General features: G+C 44.9%; 1 protein-coding gene across 1 annotated transcript in view; it reads left to right on the top strand.

Moving 5' to 3' along the window:
• The window catches only part of PAFAH2 (platelet activating factor acetylhydrolase 2), a 52,402-nt gene extending 46,221 nt beyond the window's left edge, over positions 1-6,181 (top strand). The window contains exons 12-13 of the mRNA XM_078862558.1: positions 2,681-2,828; positions 3,145-6,181. Of these exons, the coding sequence (XP_078718684.1) occupies positions 2,681-2,790 (110 nt within the window). The 3' untranslated portion in view covers positions 2,791-2,828; positions 3,145-6,181. The remainder of the gene's footprint in view (positions 1-2,680; positions 2,829-3,144) is intronic.
• The last annotated feature ends 8,847 nt before the right edge of the window (positions 6,182-15,028 follow it).

Below are 15,028 nucleotides of genomic sequence, written 5' to 3'. Positions count from 1 at the left end.
ACAAACTACGTGGGTATTGGCCATGCGATTCAATGGCGATTTTGCTCAGAATCAGAATCTTTACATCGACCGGAGGAATCTGATGAGCTTCGAAGCTCTTTTTCACCGATGTCCAGTAAATTCACAGATGACCACTCGGCCGGATAGCCCCCCACAGGTCCTCCCCCCTCCCTGCCAGAATGTCAAGCTGGGCTCCGTGTAGCCCTCCCGCCATCCCCCCCGCCCCAACGATCCCACCGATCCCACAATCACATTAGGAAATGGTATTTTGATGTAAAGCTTTCGTGACTGCAGGGATTCATCTTCTTGGTTCTTTCGGTAAAGTCACGTAGAAGGGAAGTAATAAAATAATAAAAATAAAACATAATAAAACAATTCTCACGACGTTTCGGCCACAACGCAAGCAGCCGTCCTCAGGCGAAGAATGAGAACATTATCAAGCTAGGAGCTTATATAGGTGTAGCGAGGAGGAGCGCCTTAACAAAAGAATGTGCATATGAAGAGGAATTTAGCATACCAATGGGCAATGAGTAGGAGGTGGGCGGAGGGGTTTCAAAGTCCCATTATGCCCCTGCATTATGCAGGATCAACAGCACCACGGGGGGGCGCAAGGAACAGCGTTAATAAAGGAAAGGAATGTTAATGATATGTAGCTGCATTTACCAAACAACCACGTAGAAAACCAAAGTAAAAACTACATAAAAAACTAAAATATAAACTGATACTTACTATACTCTACAATAAGCTGAGTTACTAACAACAAATAATAAATTACAATTCTACGTCGTAAGAAGTATATAATATACTTCCATCTAAACTTTATTCTCTTAGCATATACAGTACTATATACTGCCATAGATAAACCCAACATTAAATTATATACTGTATTATATATAATTTCTCGCTACACCTATATAAGCTCCTAGCTTGATAATGTCTCATTCTTCGCCTGAGGACGGCTGCTTGCGTTGTGGCCGAAACGTCGTGAGAATTGTTTTATTATGTTTTATTTTTATTATTTTATTACTTCCCTTCTACGTGACTTTACCGAAAGAACCAAGAAGATGAAATGGTATTTGTCTCAGAATCAATTTGTAACTCTACGCAGTAGCTAAAAATCCTGCATGTATTTTTCTTCCAATTGTGCAATTAGACAAACCACAACAGAGAAAGTGTGCAAGCGTCTCTTCGTTTTGTGTAACCCCCCCCCCCCCCACGTGATTGATGGCCATCAGAAAAGTGTCGAGCAATTGGTAATTCTGTCTGTCGTGTGCCTCACCAGCTGCGGCCTCCCATTTAGATTCCTATCGAGGGAAGTCGATCCCGGCCTCGTTTCCGATCTCGTGCTTGACACAGACTCTGCTCCCCGTAACTCACTTCCATTTGGAAATTGCTAATCATCATTAGTGTGGCGTAATTTGATTTTAAATGAGCAAGCGTGCCCCGGCTGTAAGCTTTCCAGCAACGGCCGGGATAGATGGACGACGTGTCCTTAAACAAAGATGGTTGTTTTATGCTCCTCCTGCTGCTGTTGTTGTTGTTGTCGTCGTTGCCCCAATGCCTCCTCCCGGCAGACGTGGTAATGCAATTTGAGGGGCGCGTTTTCGTGCCGGTCACGGTCTGAACGCCCGTGCCCAGGAGGGTCGCGTCCGCACCTGCTCGATGCGGACGCTTCCGTCGGCTAACGACCCTGAGCTTTTGGCACCTTTTGCCGCGAGGGGCCGGCGTGTACTTTGCGAGCGCGGAGATTAAATCGAGCGCCGCGCCGCGTGTCGTTGCATCGACACACAGCGGATATGCTCCGTGCGGGCCGAAGGGAGGTGCTTGTACAAGAAAACGCTGCGTTGAACAAGTCTGGGATGAGGGAAACACCATGCATACGTGTTGATTATGTAACCAATTCCAACATGCTTTTGACTGCCAATATTAAATGAGCAGCTTTGAGGCCCAACGGTATCTGTCAGGGCAAAAGGCATTTGTGCTTCTGCGCATAGTTCTGTGGTTCATGTCTGCAATTTTTTGGCGAACCCTTTGATCAACTTGTCCTGTTTTAATTCGAGTTAAACATTCCTATATGTTTGTGGAATTAATAGCTGATTATAAAAGAAAATCGAATCCAGTTCAATGTTAGTTATGATCAAGCTGACTCGCACGAAAAAAACGTTCAGTGTGAATGATTACGTGAATACCTATTGCAAGCAAAATGTATGCTAGAAAATGTAGTCCTTTGTCTGTCCACTGCTGGGTGAAGGCCTCATCACACAATGGCAACCATTGGGTTTGTCACGCTGGTTAGTGCGGGTTTGTGATAGTCGATAAAACAATACACTTTAGTGCATGCCTTTCGAAAATGTTAAAAGCACCCCGCAACCCGCATCTAAAGGAACTTCTCGCTGGTGTACTTTATATTGCAGGTTAAAGGTAAAGGTGCAGCTCTGCAACTGCTTGCTCACGCCACTGCCAATAGCCCACGTCGACTGTAACAAAGATGTATCTGACTGCCCAGTACTGGATGAAGCGTTTTCCCACCAAAGTGCACGATGGGCTTCACGTGAAACAATGGCAGGGGGGTGGCATTGAGACCGGAGGGGATGGAGGGAGGGAGGGGTGGGAGGGAGGGAGGGAGAGGAGAATCTGCAACCCACCATGCCCGTGTGCGCCCTCTCGTTTTCCGCTGCAGATCTCGACAGGAACTTCTCCCAGTGGGACAGCCTGCTGGACGGGAAGGGCGAGCACGTGATCCGTGGGACCAACGTCGTCATGCCGAGCGTTCCCCCGTCGCAGCTCTGATTCCCCGTCTTCGCCGCACCCCCTCCCCGGCGTTCAAGGTTTGGCTTTGGAGGTCGCAAATTCCTGCCGGTGCCACCGTGGTGAGCGGCCCTAGCGCCTGCTCTCTTTTTTCTATTAAATCGCCTTGTTTGATCTGCTTGCACTGTGTTATGTAACAAAAACGGACAAGTGTATAATCGCGTGTAAAAACAACACATTGTCGCCGTGCGTTTACGCGGGTTGATATGCAAGTTCCTCGGATTAGCACGGTTGGCTACGTGCTGTGCGAAAGAAGTTCAACGTACATATCCATGTTGAGCTGTTTATCGACATCACGCTGATTTCTAACTCCCCTTATTTCTTTCTTCTCGGCAGGTGCTTGAATATTGTGAAGGTGGTGGCTCCGTGTCTTGCAGAGGAGAGTGAGAGGTTTTTTTGTTGAGTAATTTGGGCTTTGGTGGGAAATGTGTCGAGGCTCTCCAGCAAGATGTTGTCATCTGTAAAGTTTCTGACGGTTATTTTTGTGTGGTATCGACAATTAGATCACCCTGTATGTGACGGTACAGGAAAAGAAATTTACTTGGAGAAGTTGACTTAACGTCTGACGGTGTAGGCTTTCGCGACCTATATTATTCGTAAGAATGTTTTTTTTGGTTTAGATGACGTAAGTAGAAATGTGTCGATAACCTGCCACCACCCGACACAGCCAATTATTAATGTTTGTCACGTGACTAAAAGGTGTGCCAATTAGTAATTACTTCAGCACCACTGATGTGTTGGAGAGTAATTCCATAACATTTACAATTTGAGTGCTGTGACGTTTCACTGGTAACTGCATCTGGCATCATCTGGTGGGCTGAAGTAGTAAGTAATTGGCACGTTCTGTTTACGTGACAAACCTTACTAATTGGCTGTGTCAGGGGGTGGCGGGTTAACGACACAATTATCCTTACACGATCTGAAGCCAAAAATCTTTATTGTGACTTACCGTCCATTCGTTATATATTCATTACGTAACTATGAGTAGCTAATAATGAATGTTAACTTCCTAATGTAATGTCACGAAGCCTTCATTTAGGAAAGCTTCGTCGAGTTATGAAACACTTTTTTTAAAGGAGGGTCTTGCATTGGTATATTTTAACTAATTCGTCAATGAGTATGAACACAGTATATTAGTGAGTAGGTGTTCGTGATATTTTTATGTAGCTCTCCGATGTATTTTTTGGGTTGTTCCACGTGTTGTTCAGTGTGATGTCCGACGTTTCGCTCCATGCGCTGGGGATTGGGCTCTTTATAAATGAACTCTTTTGTGCCGCTCACTTCCCCCCTTGATTACAGAGCTGTTGCTGGCATTGTCTGCTCTCGATGCTGATTGGCTCAGCTCTCTGACCTTGTTTCCTCAAGCAAAAATGTGATTTCGTGATTTTTGCTTGAGAGGAAACCAGAGTACCCGGATAAAGCTGTTCATCCGGATATCTGGGGACATCGCAGACCGTGCAACATCTCGTGAACGATTGCCCAATCAGATCATTTAACGGCGATCTGAAACAAGCAGTCGAATGCGATGTGAAATCTCGACATAAATTTGCAATCTGTTGCAAACCCCAAAAATGCCCTACGAAAGAAGAAGAAGATCTGGGCACTTTGTAAAACAGACCGGAGAGCAATGAAGGCTCAAGCGTTGGTGCTGCTGCACAGTCGAGGCACGCGGTTTTGAATACAACCAACGTATTTTAACCTCACTGCTGATAAGGACTGGTATATTTCGCATTGTATTTTCGTGCAATTGTTTCGTCTTTTTTTAAAGTTGAGAATAATGAAAAGTTGTTTGAACTGCTTAGGGATTTTATTTTTATAAAAAAATAAATCCCTTCTCACTGTTAGTTTTTTTTTATAATCATTGTAATCGTTCTATGAATATTGTGCATGATATGCAAAATAGCATCATAAAAAAATATCTAAATTCTATTTCAGCCTTCTTTACGAACTAGGAATAAATGCCTGGCATGTTATATATAACACTTGAGTTGTGAGATAAAATATGTGTTCAAAGACAAAGAGGGATTAATCGTTTCTGGCAAGAGAGTGTCCATTCTGTGCTTTTATTATTTTTAACTAAGTTAAATTTAGACAAATGTGTGGCATTTTCATCGCGTTTTGAGAGCACAGAAATCGACGCAACTGTTTACAGAAATAATTAAATTTGCACAAACAAGGCCTCTGTTACGAGTCATTATTTTCACCATGGCTCGAAGCAGTGTAGCCAACGGAGCAGAAAACGATCTGCTGGCTGACCAATGTTTACGTTTATATTCAACATTGAGCCTGGTTCATAATGGACAATCGAACTGGAGCCTTAGAATAAGAATTGCGGTGGATTTAATGTCTTTATATCATACATTGTGTGGTCTTTGTATTATCCAACAAATTTGCACGGTTATTGTACGCAGTGAAAACATGTGGAATGGTGCTGCCATGGTTAGCAAACCGCGCTGCGAATCCAGTGACCGTTTGATTCCCAGTCACGGCTAACATCAGTGGCCAGGGATCTAAATCGGTCCTGCTCACCTTCCCCCCCCCCCCCTTTCCCTAACGCACACTGACCATCGTGGTGAAGTATGGTCACACAACCCCCACGACTAAAGGGATTCTTAGTAAAGGGATTATTTGTCATGTATGCAGTAAAAGGTGGCGATGGCCAGGTAAGCGCAGTGTGCGACAAACCCTTGTGGTATTTCTCGTCTTGCCATGCAAACCAGTGGCCAAGAGTATCTTGAAATAATCTGGGCCCTATCTGAGGTCATCTCGGCCTGCAATGCGTGCCTGGTCCCGTGTGACCAACAACTTCCTTGGAGAGGCAAAGGTGACTGAGAATGCTTAATCCTGGCCATACTACCCCACCTCCTCATGTGCCACAGTGATCCTGAATAGGTGCTTGCAAAGAGTGTCCAACAGCCTAGGTAGTCTCGCAATTTCGTAATGTAAGTAGTGCCTCATCGTCTGCCTTTATTAGTTACACATTTTAAACTGTAATGTGGTTTTTTGATAAGCAAAATGCCATCTTGGTAATTCTGTACTTTGTTACCAAAAACAGATTAATTCTGTATTATCTTTACAACAGTAATACAAAGCTAATTGATGTAATTTTAAGAGTTTATGACTTATTATTTTATTAACCCGAGTGAAAATGTATCTTTGTATACTGCAGATTAGTTATAAAAATGTCTGGAACATTTAAAACATATTAACAGATGATATTACTTGAGAAACACGCATTACGCCATTTATAGTTCATGGAATAGCTGCTGAAGCAAATTGTGTGTTTTTATCATGAAAGAAGAGGCTGCCCCTGAACTCTATGTACAATGTGATCCCGCATTAAAACGCTCATCTCCTATTGCAATAATAAACGTGTATTGTTCATACTGTTTTTTTTTACCGGGAAAAGGTTAACTGTTCCCGGCATTGCTTGAGTCTTTATTCTAAATTCTTGTTGGGCGTGGTCATGGGATATAACAGAACTTGAAATGTCTCACTTGTGCATGAGTCACACACGTGGCCTCAATAATGAGCAACCAAATTAAGTGCGTCATTGACGTGGCTCAACACAACTTCATTGTATCATCATACTGGTAGGAACCTCCTGGTTACACCAGCCCACAGGGGATTATTGTGTCCGTCGTGCAGGAAGGGGCTGGGTGGGGAGGGGAGGGAGGGACTGGGTGGGGAGGGGAGGGGCTGGTCACCCCGTGGTGCCCTTATAAAACTCAACGTTTAACCTACTCACGCCGGCTTGTGCCCGCCCTCACAGTCGGGCATATTTGCGGAATACACCACGCCGCCGTTGACCGTGGCCATTGACCGAGCAACCCAACGTTCCTACCAGCTCCCTCCGCAGGAATGTGTTAGCACCACAAACTACTGTGTGGGCGGTTGAATGCATCTTTAAGCGCAGCAGGTAAAACAAATGAGGCGGATTTCCTAACTCACTGCCGCCTCTGTCCACGCGGCAGTGTATATGGGTACGCCACCACCGTTAATCATTTGGAAGGGGAAGGTCTCGTTTGGTGGGGTGAGGTGTGGGTAGGATAACTTTTTTCCAACACGTTCGATCCACGTGGAAGAGGAGACCCTGTACCCTCCAGGGTTCACTGTAGCGGTGGTCTTTCCACTCGCACCTTTACCTTGTATGTCCTATGTTGAACTTCTTACGCACCGTACGTAGCCAACCCTGCTAATCGGAGGTGCGGGGGGAGGATAACACTTAACACAAAAATCAGTTATCAAGAAATGCGTTTTCAATCTAGAAAATTAATTTTCAATCTTCACGCAGAGCATACAAGGGTGCTTTCTAAAAAAGATAGCAAACACATCCCCAATCAATCTGGCTCCACAATGAGTGAACTATTCAATATGAATATCTCAAAGTTTTTCAGGTTGTATGCAACATCTTGATTGCCAATTTGCTCCACATGCTGAAGAAGCTCCCAGCCCGTAGAATGTGAGAAATCTGACTGGACAACAGCAACACATTACAACTCGGAAACCCATCGGAGAACTGCACCGTGCAGCCGCGAAGACCTACATGGGGAGGAATATATTTTAATTACATTTAAAAGATACAGTTTTTTGGCCGCCCAATCTTTCTCCTTTCACTAATCCCTGGCGCGCCAATCTTGGGATTTTGTTTGCGGAATTTCTGCCCCCACACCACCCGCCCATATTTGTTCTGCGATTGTTCTGTACCGGGCTCGCGTTGAGTTGAAATTAAATCAATTAAAATATTTATATACATACGTATAGTTGTGCCAGTAACATCGTATGCCTTGAAATAAAGATCCAGAAACAGGGAGCCAAACAACTAAACACCCTGGGCCCTCCTGATTTTAAGTGACTTGTAGTAACTACCGAGACGTTTGACTCCGCGTCCGAATTGCACCACGATCAATGGGCTCACACGATGGCACGTCGGCAGTGTTCACACTCCGACTTGCAAGGGCGATGGTCTTGCCTGCCCGTGCACATCCCGGCCCCCACGGGACCAGGAAAATGATGGCAGCAAGCAGAGGCACCCCAAGGGTATCGGCCCAATTTCCACTTGGACGCCACAAGTTTGGTCACATCGCAAGTGTTGCGCATTAAGATCAACGGGATGACGGCCGCTTCTGCTGGTGACTGATGGAAAATAATTCCTGTGACCTGCACGGCATGGCAAGGCCCTCATCCAACAGTGTGTCACCTTCATTCCTATAACCCACATGTAATCAATATAGGGTATAGCATACAGATGTTTTTTTACAAGCACATTCATACTGACACAAGTAATCTGGCGTGCACTCTACACAGATTCCATCTTCGCCATCTTACGAGCCCCGACCGTGAACCCCACACACTCGGCAGTGGAAAACATCGGGAAGCGTGTTGTGTAATGCGCGCAGTACTAAATTAGCAACTCGTGACAGGGAACGTGTTTGTCTGTGAGCCACACAGAGAGGGGCGAATTCTAAGAATCTGGCGGCTTCCAGGCATTTGTCTTCGTCTTCCAGCATGATTCATAGAAAACTTTGCCCTTCCATTGAAACCTCATCCAATGGTGTAAATGCTTACCCCGAGCTCTCATACTCTGATGGTGCATTGTCTTTGATTTGTGCGCCTTTTGGCGTCATCTGGTCCAACCCATGTGAGACTAGGCTCTAAGGAAAGCTGTCTCGGGTGTGGACCAATCAACTTCAAGGACAGTGCACATTATCAGAGTTATGTTTTTTTTTGCATTATGACCGCAGGTATTGTGGTCTGTGCAAACATGACTCCTTGTAAAAAAGGTGTCAGTTTTGTTGCCAGATGGAAGGGTAAAAAAACAATTATCAACTTTGCCCTTGCTGATGGAAAGGTTATGAGCAAAATACGTAAAACCTTTAAAGACACGAACACTAAACAAATGCTATATTAATTTATTAACTATGACCTTGCTTGGCGTTACACAAAGGTTACATGTTTTTTGGATATGTTTTATAAAAACTTTTTTACAATTTTAAATACAGTGAAAACGGTGTATATCCGACCGTCAGAGATATCTGCCCAGATTCTTCAACCACCCATAGCCCAGTGCGGTGTTTATACGTGCTGTAGCTTTCATTTAATGGCTAAATATTTGTACCGTTTTCACGTACAGAAATGTTAATATCAACCGAACACACATCCGCTTGATTGATAAAAAGCATTTCACCACGTCCAAAGCAGATTGCGCTTCACACATTTTGACAGCAACCCACGTGTGCACAGTTCAACTCTATAACTTCACGTCCCCCAGATGTCAAGCCGGATGAAAAACATTCTTCTGTACAGTATATATTTGTATGAGTATTAAGCAGCGTGAAATAACCACGCCTTAATGAAAACACAGTCAATGGGGTTTTTTTTCCCTTCCGGCTAAGAGACCTTCTTTACTTGCTTGAGGTGCACACACAGATTTGTTTGACTTATTAAGAGAAATATTTTTGGCTGGCGTAGCCATCCATTGCCAAGTTTTTAAGGGGGGCTGAACCGGGTCACGTTGATCCGTCTGCCCCGTTTCTCTTTCTCCCTCCCGTCACAGTGCCACAAAGATCACGCGCCAGGACTGAGTGTCGATTTATCTTGAGAATACTGCACACCAAAGTGTGCTCTTGCCCTTAGTACGTGACTACATTACTTCTCCTCCCCATGGTGACATTTCATGAGCGTCATTGCTTCCCTCTGACTTTACTTCCTGTCTCTCTATGCCAATAATTTCTATTTCCTTAATTTCCTGCTCAGACAGAAACAAATTGCAACGGTGGTCGTGAGGACAGTGTATTTCCGCATCTTTCTTTGTATAAACAGTACTGTGAAATGAAAGTGTCTAATTTTGAGTCAAGGTTGAAATCATAATACAGTAATGTGACATAATTTCCCGCACCTCCGATTAGCATGCTTGGCTAGGTACGGTGCGAAGGAAGTTCATACATACATACACAATGACTCTATTTATGTATTCAAATTCTATATTTGTTACAGTAGCTTCATTCAGATGTTGGAAGCCAAGCAGGTTTGAGCTTGGTTAATATTTGAATGGAAGATTGCCGGGGAATATTATGATTATCTTGGGCTCGGGGCTGGAAGGTAACAACGAGATTACAGTGCTGAGTGATACCACGTCGAAAGCATTCGTTTTCTCCGTGTTCTCCTATTTCCTCCCACATGCCAAATGCTCATTAAAAGGAATTAGCCAAGCATCTTCGTCCAGGACCCTCCTGGAAAGGAAGCTAGACCAGTGAGCACCTCCATACACTAGATGGACATCATCTCCCTCGATCCCCCCGCTCTGGATTTGTATAATTCGAAAAGGCCACGTGCCCTAGAATGTTGTATTTCCTGTGCGTCTGGCATTGCAATGGCACAATCCGTGGATTCACATGCCACGGCTTCGAGGTCGATTTGTGGCTTTCTATGTGTCTAGACACAATATGGTAAGCATTGTTTCACCTTTTAATATCGATTCTTACGTTCACGAGACATGCATTGTAATCACGGGGTTCATAAATGATCATGTTTCAACGTATGTGGAAATTATATATGCCATTGTCACATTTAGGCTCACATAGCGAACAAAACTGCATGGACTGAAAAAACCCACTCATTTCGGGTAGGGTACGGGTACGGGTAGGAAACGGCTACCCGTACCCAGCCGGGTACGGTTACCCATTTGCGACCCTGGTGCGGCCGGGTACGGGTACGGGTAAGGAATCAAAACCAGTTTGCGACCTCCGCTGCGTGCTCCTGGGAGCATCTTCACAAACTTCGTCTTCAGATGAGGCTCTCAGCGCGTGCGGCGAAACGTCGGACAATGCGCGCCCGTTCGTCGCTTGACATCGAAGAGAGGGAGGGAGGGAGAGGCCGAACAGCGCGACCCACCCAGTCGCATTAGTCGACTGCCAACGGCTACCGCGAGGCAGCGCGAACTCGCTTTGTTGACGGGTCACGAGTTAATGTGTAACTCTGCAAAATGCTGCGTGACCACCTATTAAGGTGGTCGGCTCCGTGACTTATAATGTGCGCACGATATGTACCTTGCTTGAACTCGTTGCGAAGGAATATTCCAGGGTTTGCTAGTTTGTAGTTTTCTAATGCGGTCAGTGGACGTCCGTGAAAGATTCATATCTAACCTGTCAACTTTCGCGACGAATATTATGATTCCTGATAGATTTGTTGGGTACCCAAACACACACATTATCAGTCGAAAGAATACTATTTTCAATTAATTTATTTGTTGCAATGAATCAATTATCTAAGAGGCACAGACTACATGGCATGCTTACATTTGGTTGTTTCGTTTGCAGTCTGCGAGAGGATTTTGTTCCGGTAATTTTTTAAAATGGAATTAAGGTTAAAGAAGGATTACGGTCAAGGTGGCCGAGTGGCTCAGGGGTCAGGTGACTGATCAAGCGCCGCTGAGACCCTGGGCAGCCAATCAGGATTAACGTGAATTCTCACGTGTAGTGAGGAGGTCGTCCCAGCCCAACTAGCCCCATAATTTCACATTTAGTATTTTTTCATTTAATTTGGTAAGAAACGGTAGTTCTGAGAGTCAATATAATTGGTTTGATTACTCTGCATGTAGGAAATTGCAGTACTTCTCATCTGGGTCACGGGTCATTTGCGAGGTTCTCAGAGTTAGTTATCTGCGTCTGAAGAGCTTCCTCTAAGAGGCTGTTGTCCTGATGTGTGAGAATTTGGAATTGTGCCAATGCTGTTGAAACACTGGAATAAAATTGGGAAACAAATTCAACAATGCTTTTGTTTTTTACAACTGAGATTAAGATTATGTTATTTTATATCTTAATGGACGATGCAGTGCTAAGCCCATTAGAGCCCGTGGTACAACATCAGAAGGTTGTGAATTTCAAATCCCAGTCGGGGGCATGAGGGTCAAATCACCCTTGATGCCCCTGGGGCCAATACAATGTGGGCATTGACCCTTAATATTCGCGGGATCATTTGTGGTTAACGACATGAATATTAATATTATTATAAGCTTATGAGAAGACAAAGGCAGAGTGAGCAGGAGAGCGATGGTGCATGGGCTACTTTTGCACTATATTCTTGGGGTGTTTCGGTAAAGTCACGTAGGTAAAAAATGTAAAATTAATGAAAGTAAAATAAAATAAAAATAAAATAAAATTCACGACGTTTCGGCGGCAACACAAGCTTCCATCTTCAGGTGGAACCGTCACAGCACGCTTGCTGTATCAAGTAAAAGTACTTTTGCACTCTCACCATCCACGTCGCTCCAATGCTTCACGACCTCTTAAAACACAACCCCGCGAATTTATAATAGCACTACAATGAATGTGTCGCTAACACACAATCGCGATTGGAAACCCGCGATTATTCCGGGGGAACTGTGGCACTTTAGGGGATGTCTTATAAACTAAAAAAACATTTTTTATATTTTACCAGGTAAAGCTCACTGAGCTGTATAGCTCCTTTCCAGAAGCGACATGGCCACAAGTGATAGCTCAACGAAGTGGCTGATCATGTGGAAATGTATAGCAACCAAAAACTCTAAACGCATGTTGATTCTAAATGTGGAGGGGAAAACCCGGAGGGCCCAGAGAAAAATCCACGAGACCACGGAGAGAGACATGCAGGCGTCAGAGTTGAGATAGAACCCTCAACCTCCTGTATACCAGGCGAGGTAGTTAACATCTGGCCACCGCGGTGCCCATGCTTAGATCATCCCTTCCAGGTGAATGTGGCATTTCCATCACTGGTTAAGGGCTGTAAATAAGAAGTGAGTATCTCCCTACTCTCATTTGAGTGGGAAACCACGTTGATAGTAATGGGATTTTACCCTTTCAACTGGTACAAAAACTGACACCTTTATACAAGGCATCATGTTTGCAATAACCACAACATAAGCAGTCAAAATGCAGAGTTGTTTCTTTTTGTTTGCATTTTGACTGATTGTGTTGTGGTTATTGCAAACATGATGCCTTGTATAAAGGTGTTAGTTGTTGTACCAGTTGAAAGGGTAAAAACCTATTACTATATTTTGCCACTGGTAAAGGCGATGTCTCATAGAAAAACCACGTTGATGTTCATGTTTAGCGAAGGGCTCACATTTTTGAAATGATTGTCTTTGGAAATAAAATTCTCGCCTTCACTTCTGAATTAAAATTGTAATTGTTTAGCTTTTTTTATTCATGAAATATCGGTCTGTTATTCATGAAATATCGGTATTTGACAACAGCTTAGGGCTCCACAAGTGTGACCTCCGTGTTCAGGTCTCCCTCTCTCTGTCCATGCACCTCTCTCTTACCGGAGAAGGGTCATTGACCAAAAAGCCAACGAGTTTACGTTGTACGACTGCATGAGTGGCGAATGGTGATAATTATTTTCGTTGGTTCTTGCCAACTGCTGGAAACATAGTTCCTCGTTTTTTTTGGCTCGCTCTCACAAACACTCTTACACACACACATGGATGTGCCGGATACAACTGGTTCTTGTTTTTTTATTACCAAGGAGCGCTGCACTGAGCCTTGACCTATTCCGCAGTCACTTTATGACGTACGTACTAATGTTTAAAAGCAAACGTCGTGATAAAAAAATATATACTGTCTGTGGTTTGGTAAATCATTAATTGATGGTAAAATGAGATGGCAATCGAATACACACATAACAACACGAGCATAGTCAGGCCGGTTGCCTCTGACCAGGTAATTTAAATTAAGCGCGGTAGTGGCACAACGAAAACTTTCGCAGGTAGAGTGGCCGTCATTGGATCTGTCCAGACATCTAGATGCAGAACCTTCCTGAATTAAAATTAAAGTGGAACGCGAAAGAATATCCCTGTCCCCAAAATCTAACGAGGTATGCCGAAGCTCACCGAGTGTCCGTGTTTCGTGGCCTGGGGTCTGTAATGGAATGCCCGGACTTTGACCTTGCCATGTGCTGCGAGCAAGAAGGGGGCGGCTGGTGTTAATAGACGCGCGTGTTTTCCAGTCTGCCCAGTCAAACCCAAAGGAATAGCGGTCGCTGTGAACAGAAGGAGACAGACTGCAAATAAGGGAACACACACGAGTCCAGGGTTGTCGGTAAAAGTCGTAATCTAATTGAATAATAATATATTCTTGGTTCTTTCGGTAAAGTCACGTAGAAGGTAAATAATCAAATAAAAATAACAAAAATTATCCCTTCTACGTGACTTTAGCGAAAGAACCAAGAATATGAATCCCCGCAGTCACGAAAGCTTTAAATCAAAATTGAATGATACAAATGTCTCGTTTTTTGTTGATTCACTGCGATGTGAGGGCATATTCACGCTGTAGGAGGGTTTGTCTCGCCAGACTTCGCCACGCCGGTCCGTGCGGTTTGGTGTCGTGGGGCGGAAGGGGGCGAAGATTGGCCACCCGCGGTCGCCACCGCCGGGAATGGAGCTCACTTCGCTGGCTTTAACGTGCTCACCGCTGCGCCAGGACACCGCACCGGCTCACGCACAAGCGTCGTCAGATACGATTGGTCCACTGCTGGATGAACACCCCTCCAACAAGTTTATAATTAGATTAACTCCCTCTGTAGTTCACTGGGGAAGAGATTTCACTGCAGTGATTACGAGAATACGGGGGCGGGGAGGGGGGTCTAAGTGAAGTACACTTGATCCGAGGCTTTGAATGGTTTGAAGATAACACGGTTTGCACTAATGCTTCATCTCTTGGACACGTTTAAAACGTCATTCAAATTACACGGCTGGGGTGCACTGTTCATCTCTGACATTCTTGCTGCCACGTAAGCGCGCCCACAAACCGAACAACACGAGTTGCTGTGGCACTCTCCTCCTTAATAATAGATCTACAGAAGGCGGAGGGGGGGTGCTGTCGCTGGGCGACGTGCCACTCTTTCTCTCTCTCTCTCATGGCCACAAGCGCCATTCGCCTCCAGGTGTCTGCCGAAGAACAACAATCTCTGAGAGTCATTCGGCCGTCTTGCTCGAATGTGGTTTGACCAGAACTTAAAATGTCTCGAGTGACCCCCAACACCGACCCCCCCATCCTCACTTCCCCTTTACTCTGTTCCTTCCCCATCACCTTCCCTTCCCCATCCAAGAAAACACAACCCGTGCCCCCCCCCCCGTCCGTTGCTCTCACGTAAGTAAGACGGTGAGCACAATCCCCCCCCACCCCCACTCATGAGCTCTGTGTTTGGGGCTTTTGCCCCCCGCGGAATTTCTGTGACCCCCCCC

This window comes from Lampetra fluviatilis, chromosome 14 (genome assembly GCF_964198595.1).
Source record: "Lampetra fluviatilis chromosome 14, kcLamFluv1.1, whole genome shotgun sequence".
NCBI lineage: Eukaryota > Metazoa > Chordata > Hyperoartia > Petromyzontiformes > Petromyzontidae > Lampetra > Lampetra fluviatilis.
This window is presented reverse-complemented; position numbering and strand designations above follow the sequence as displayed.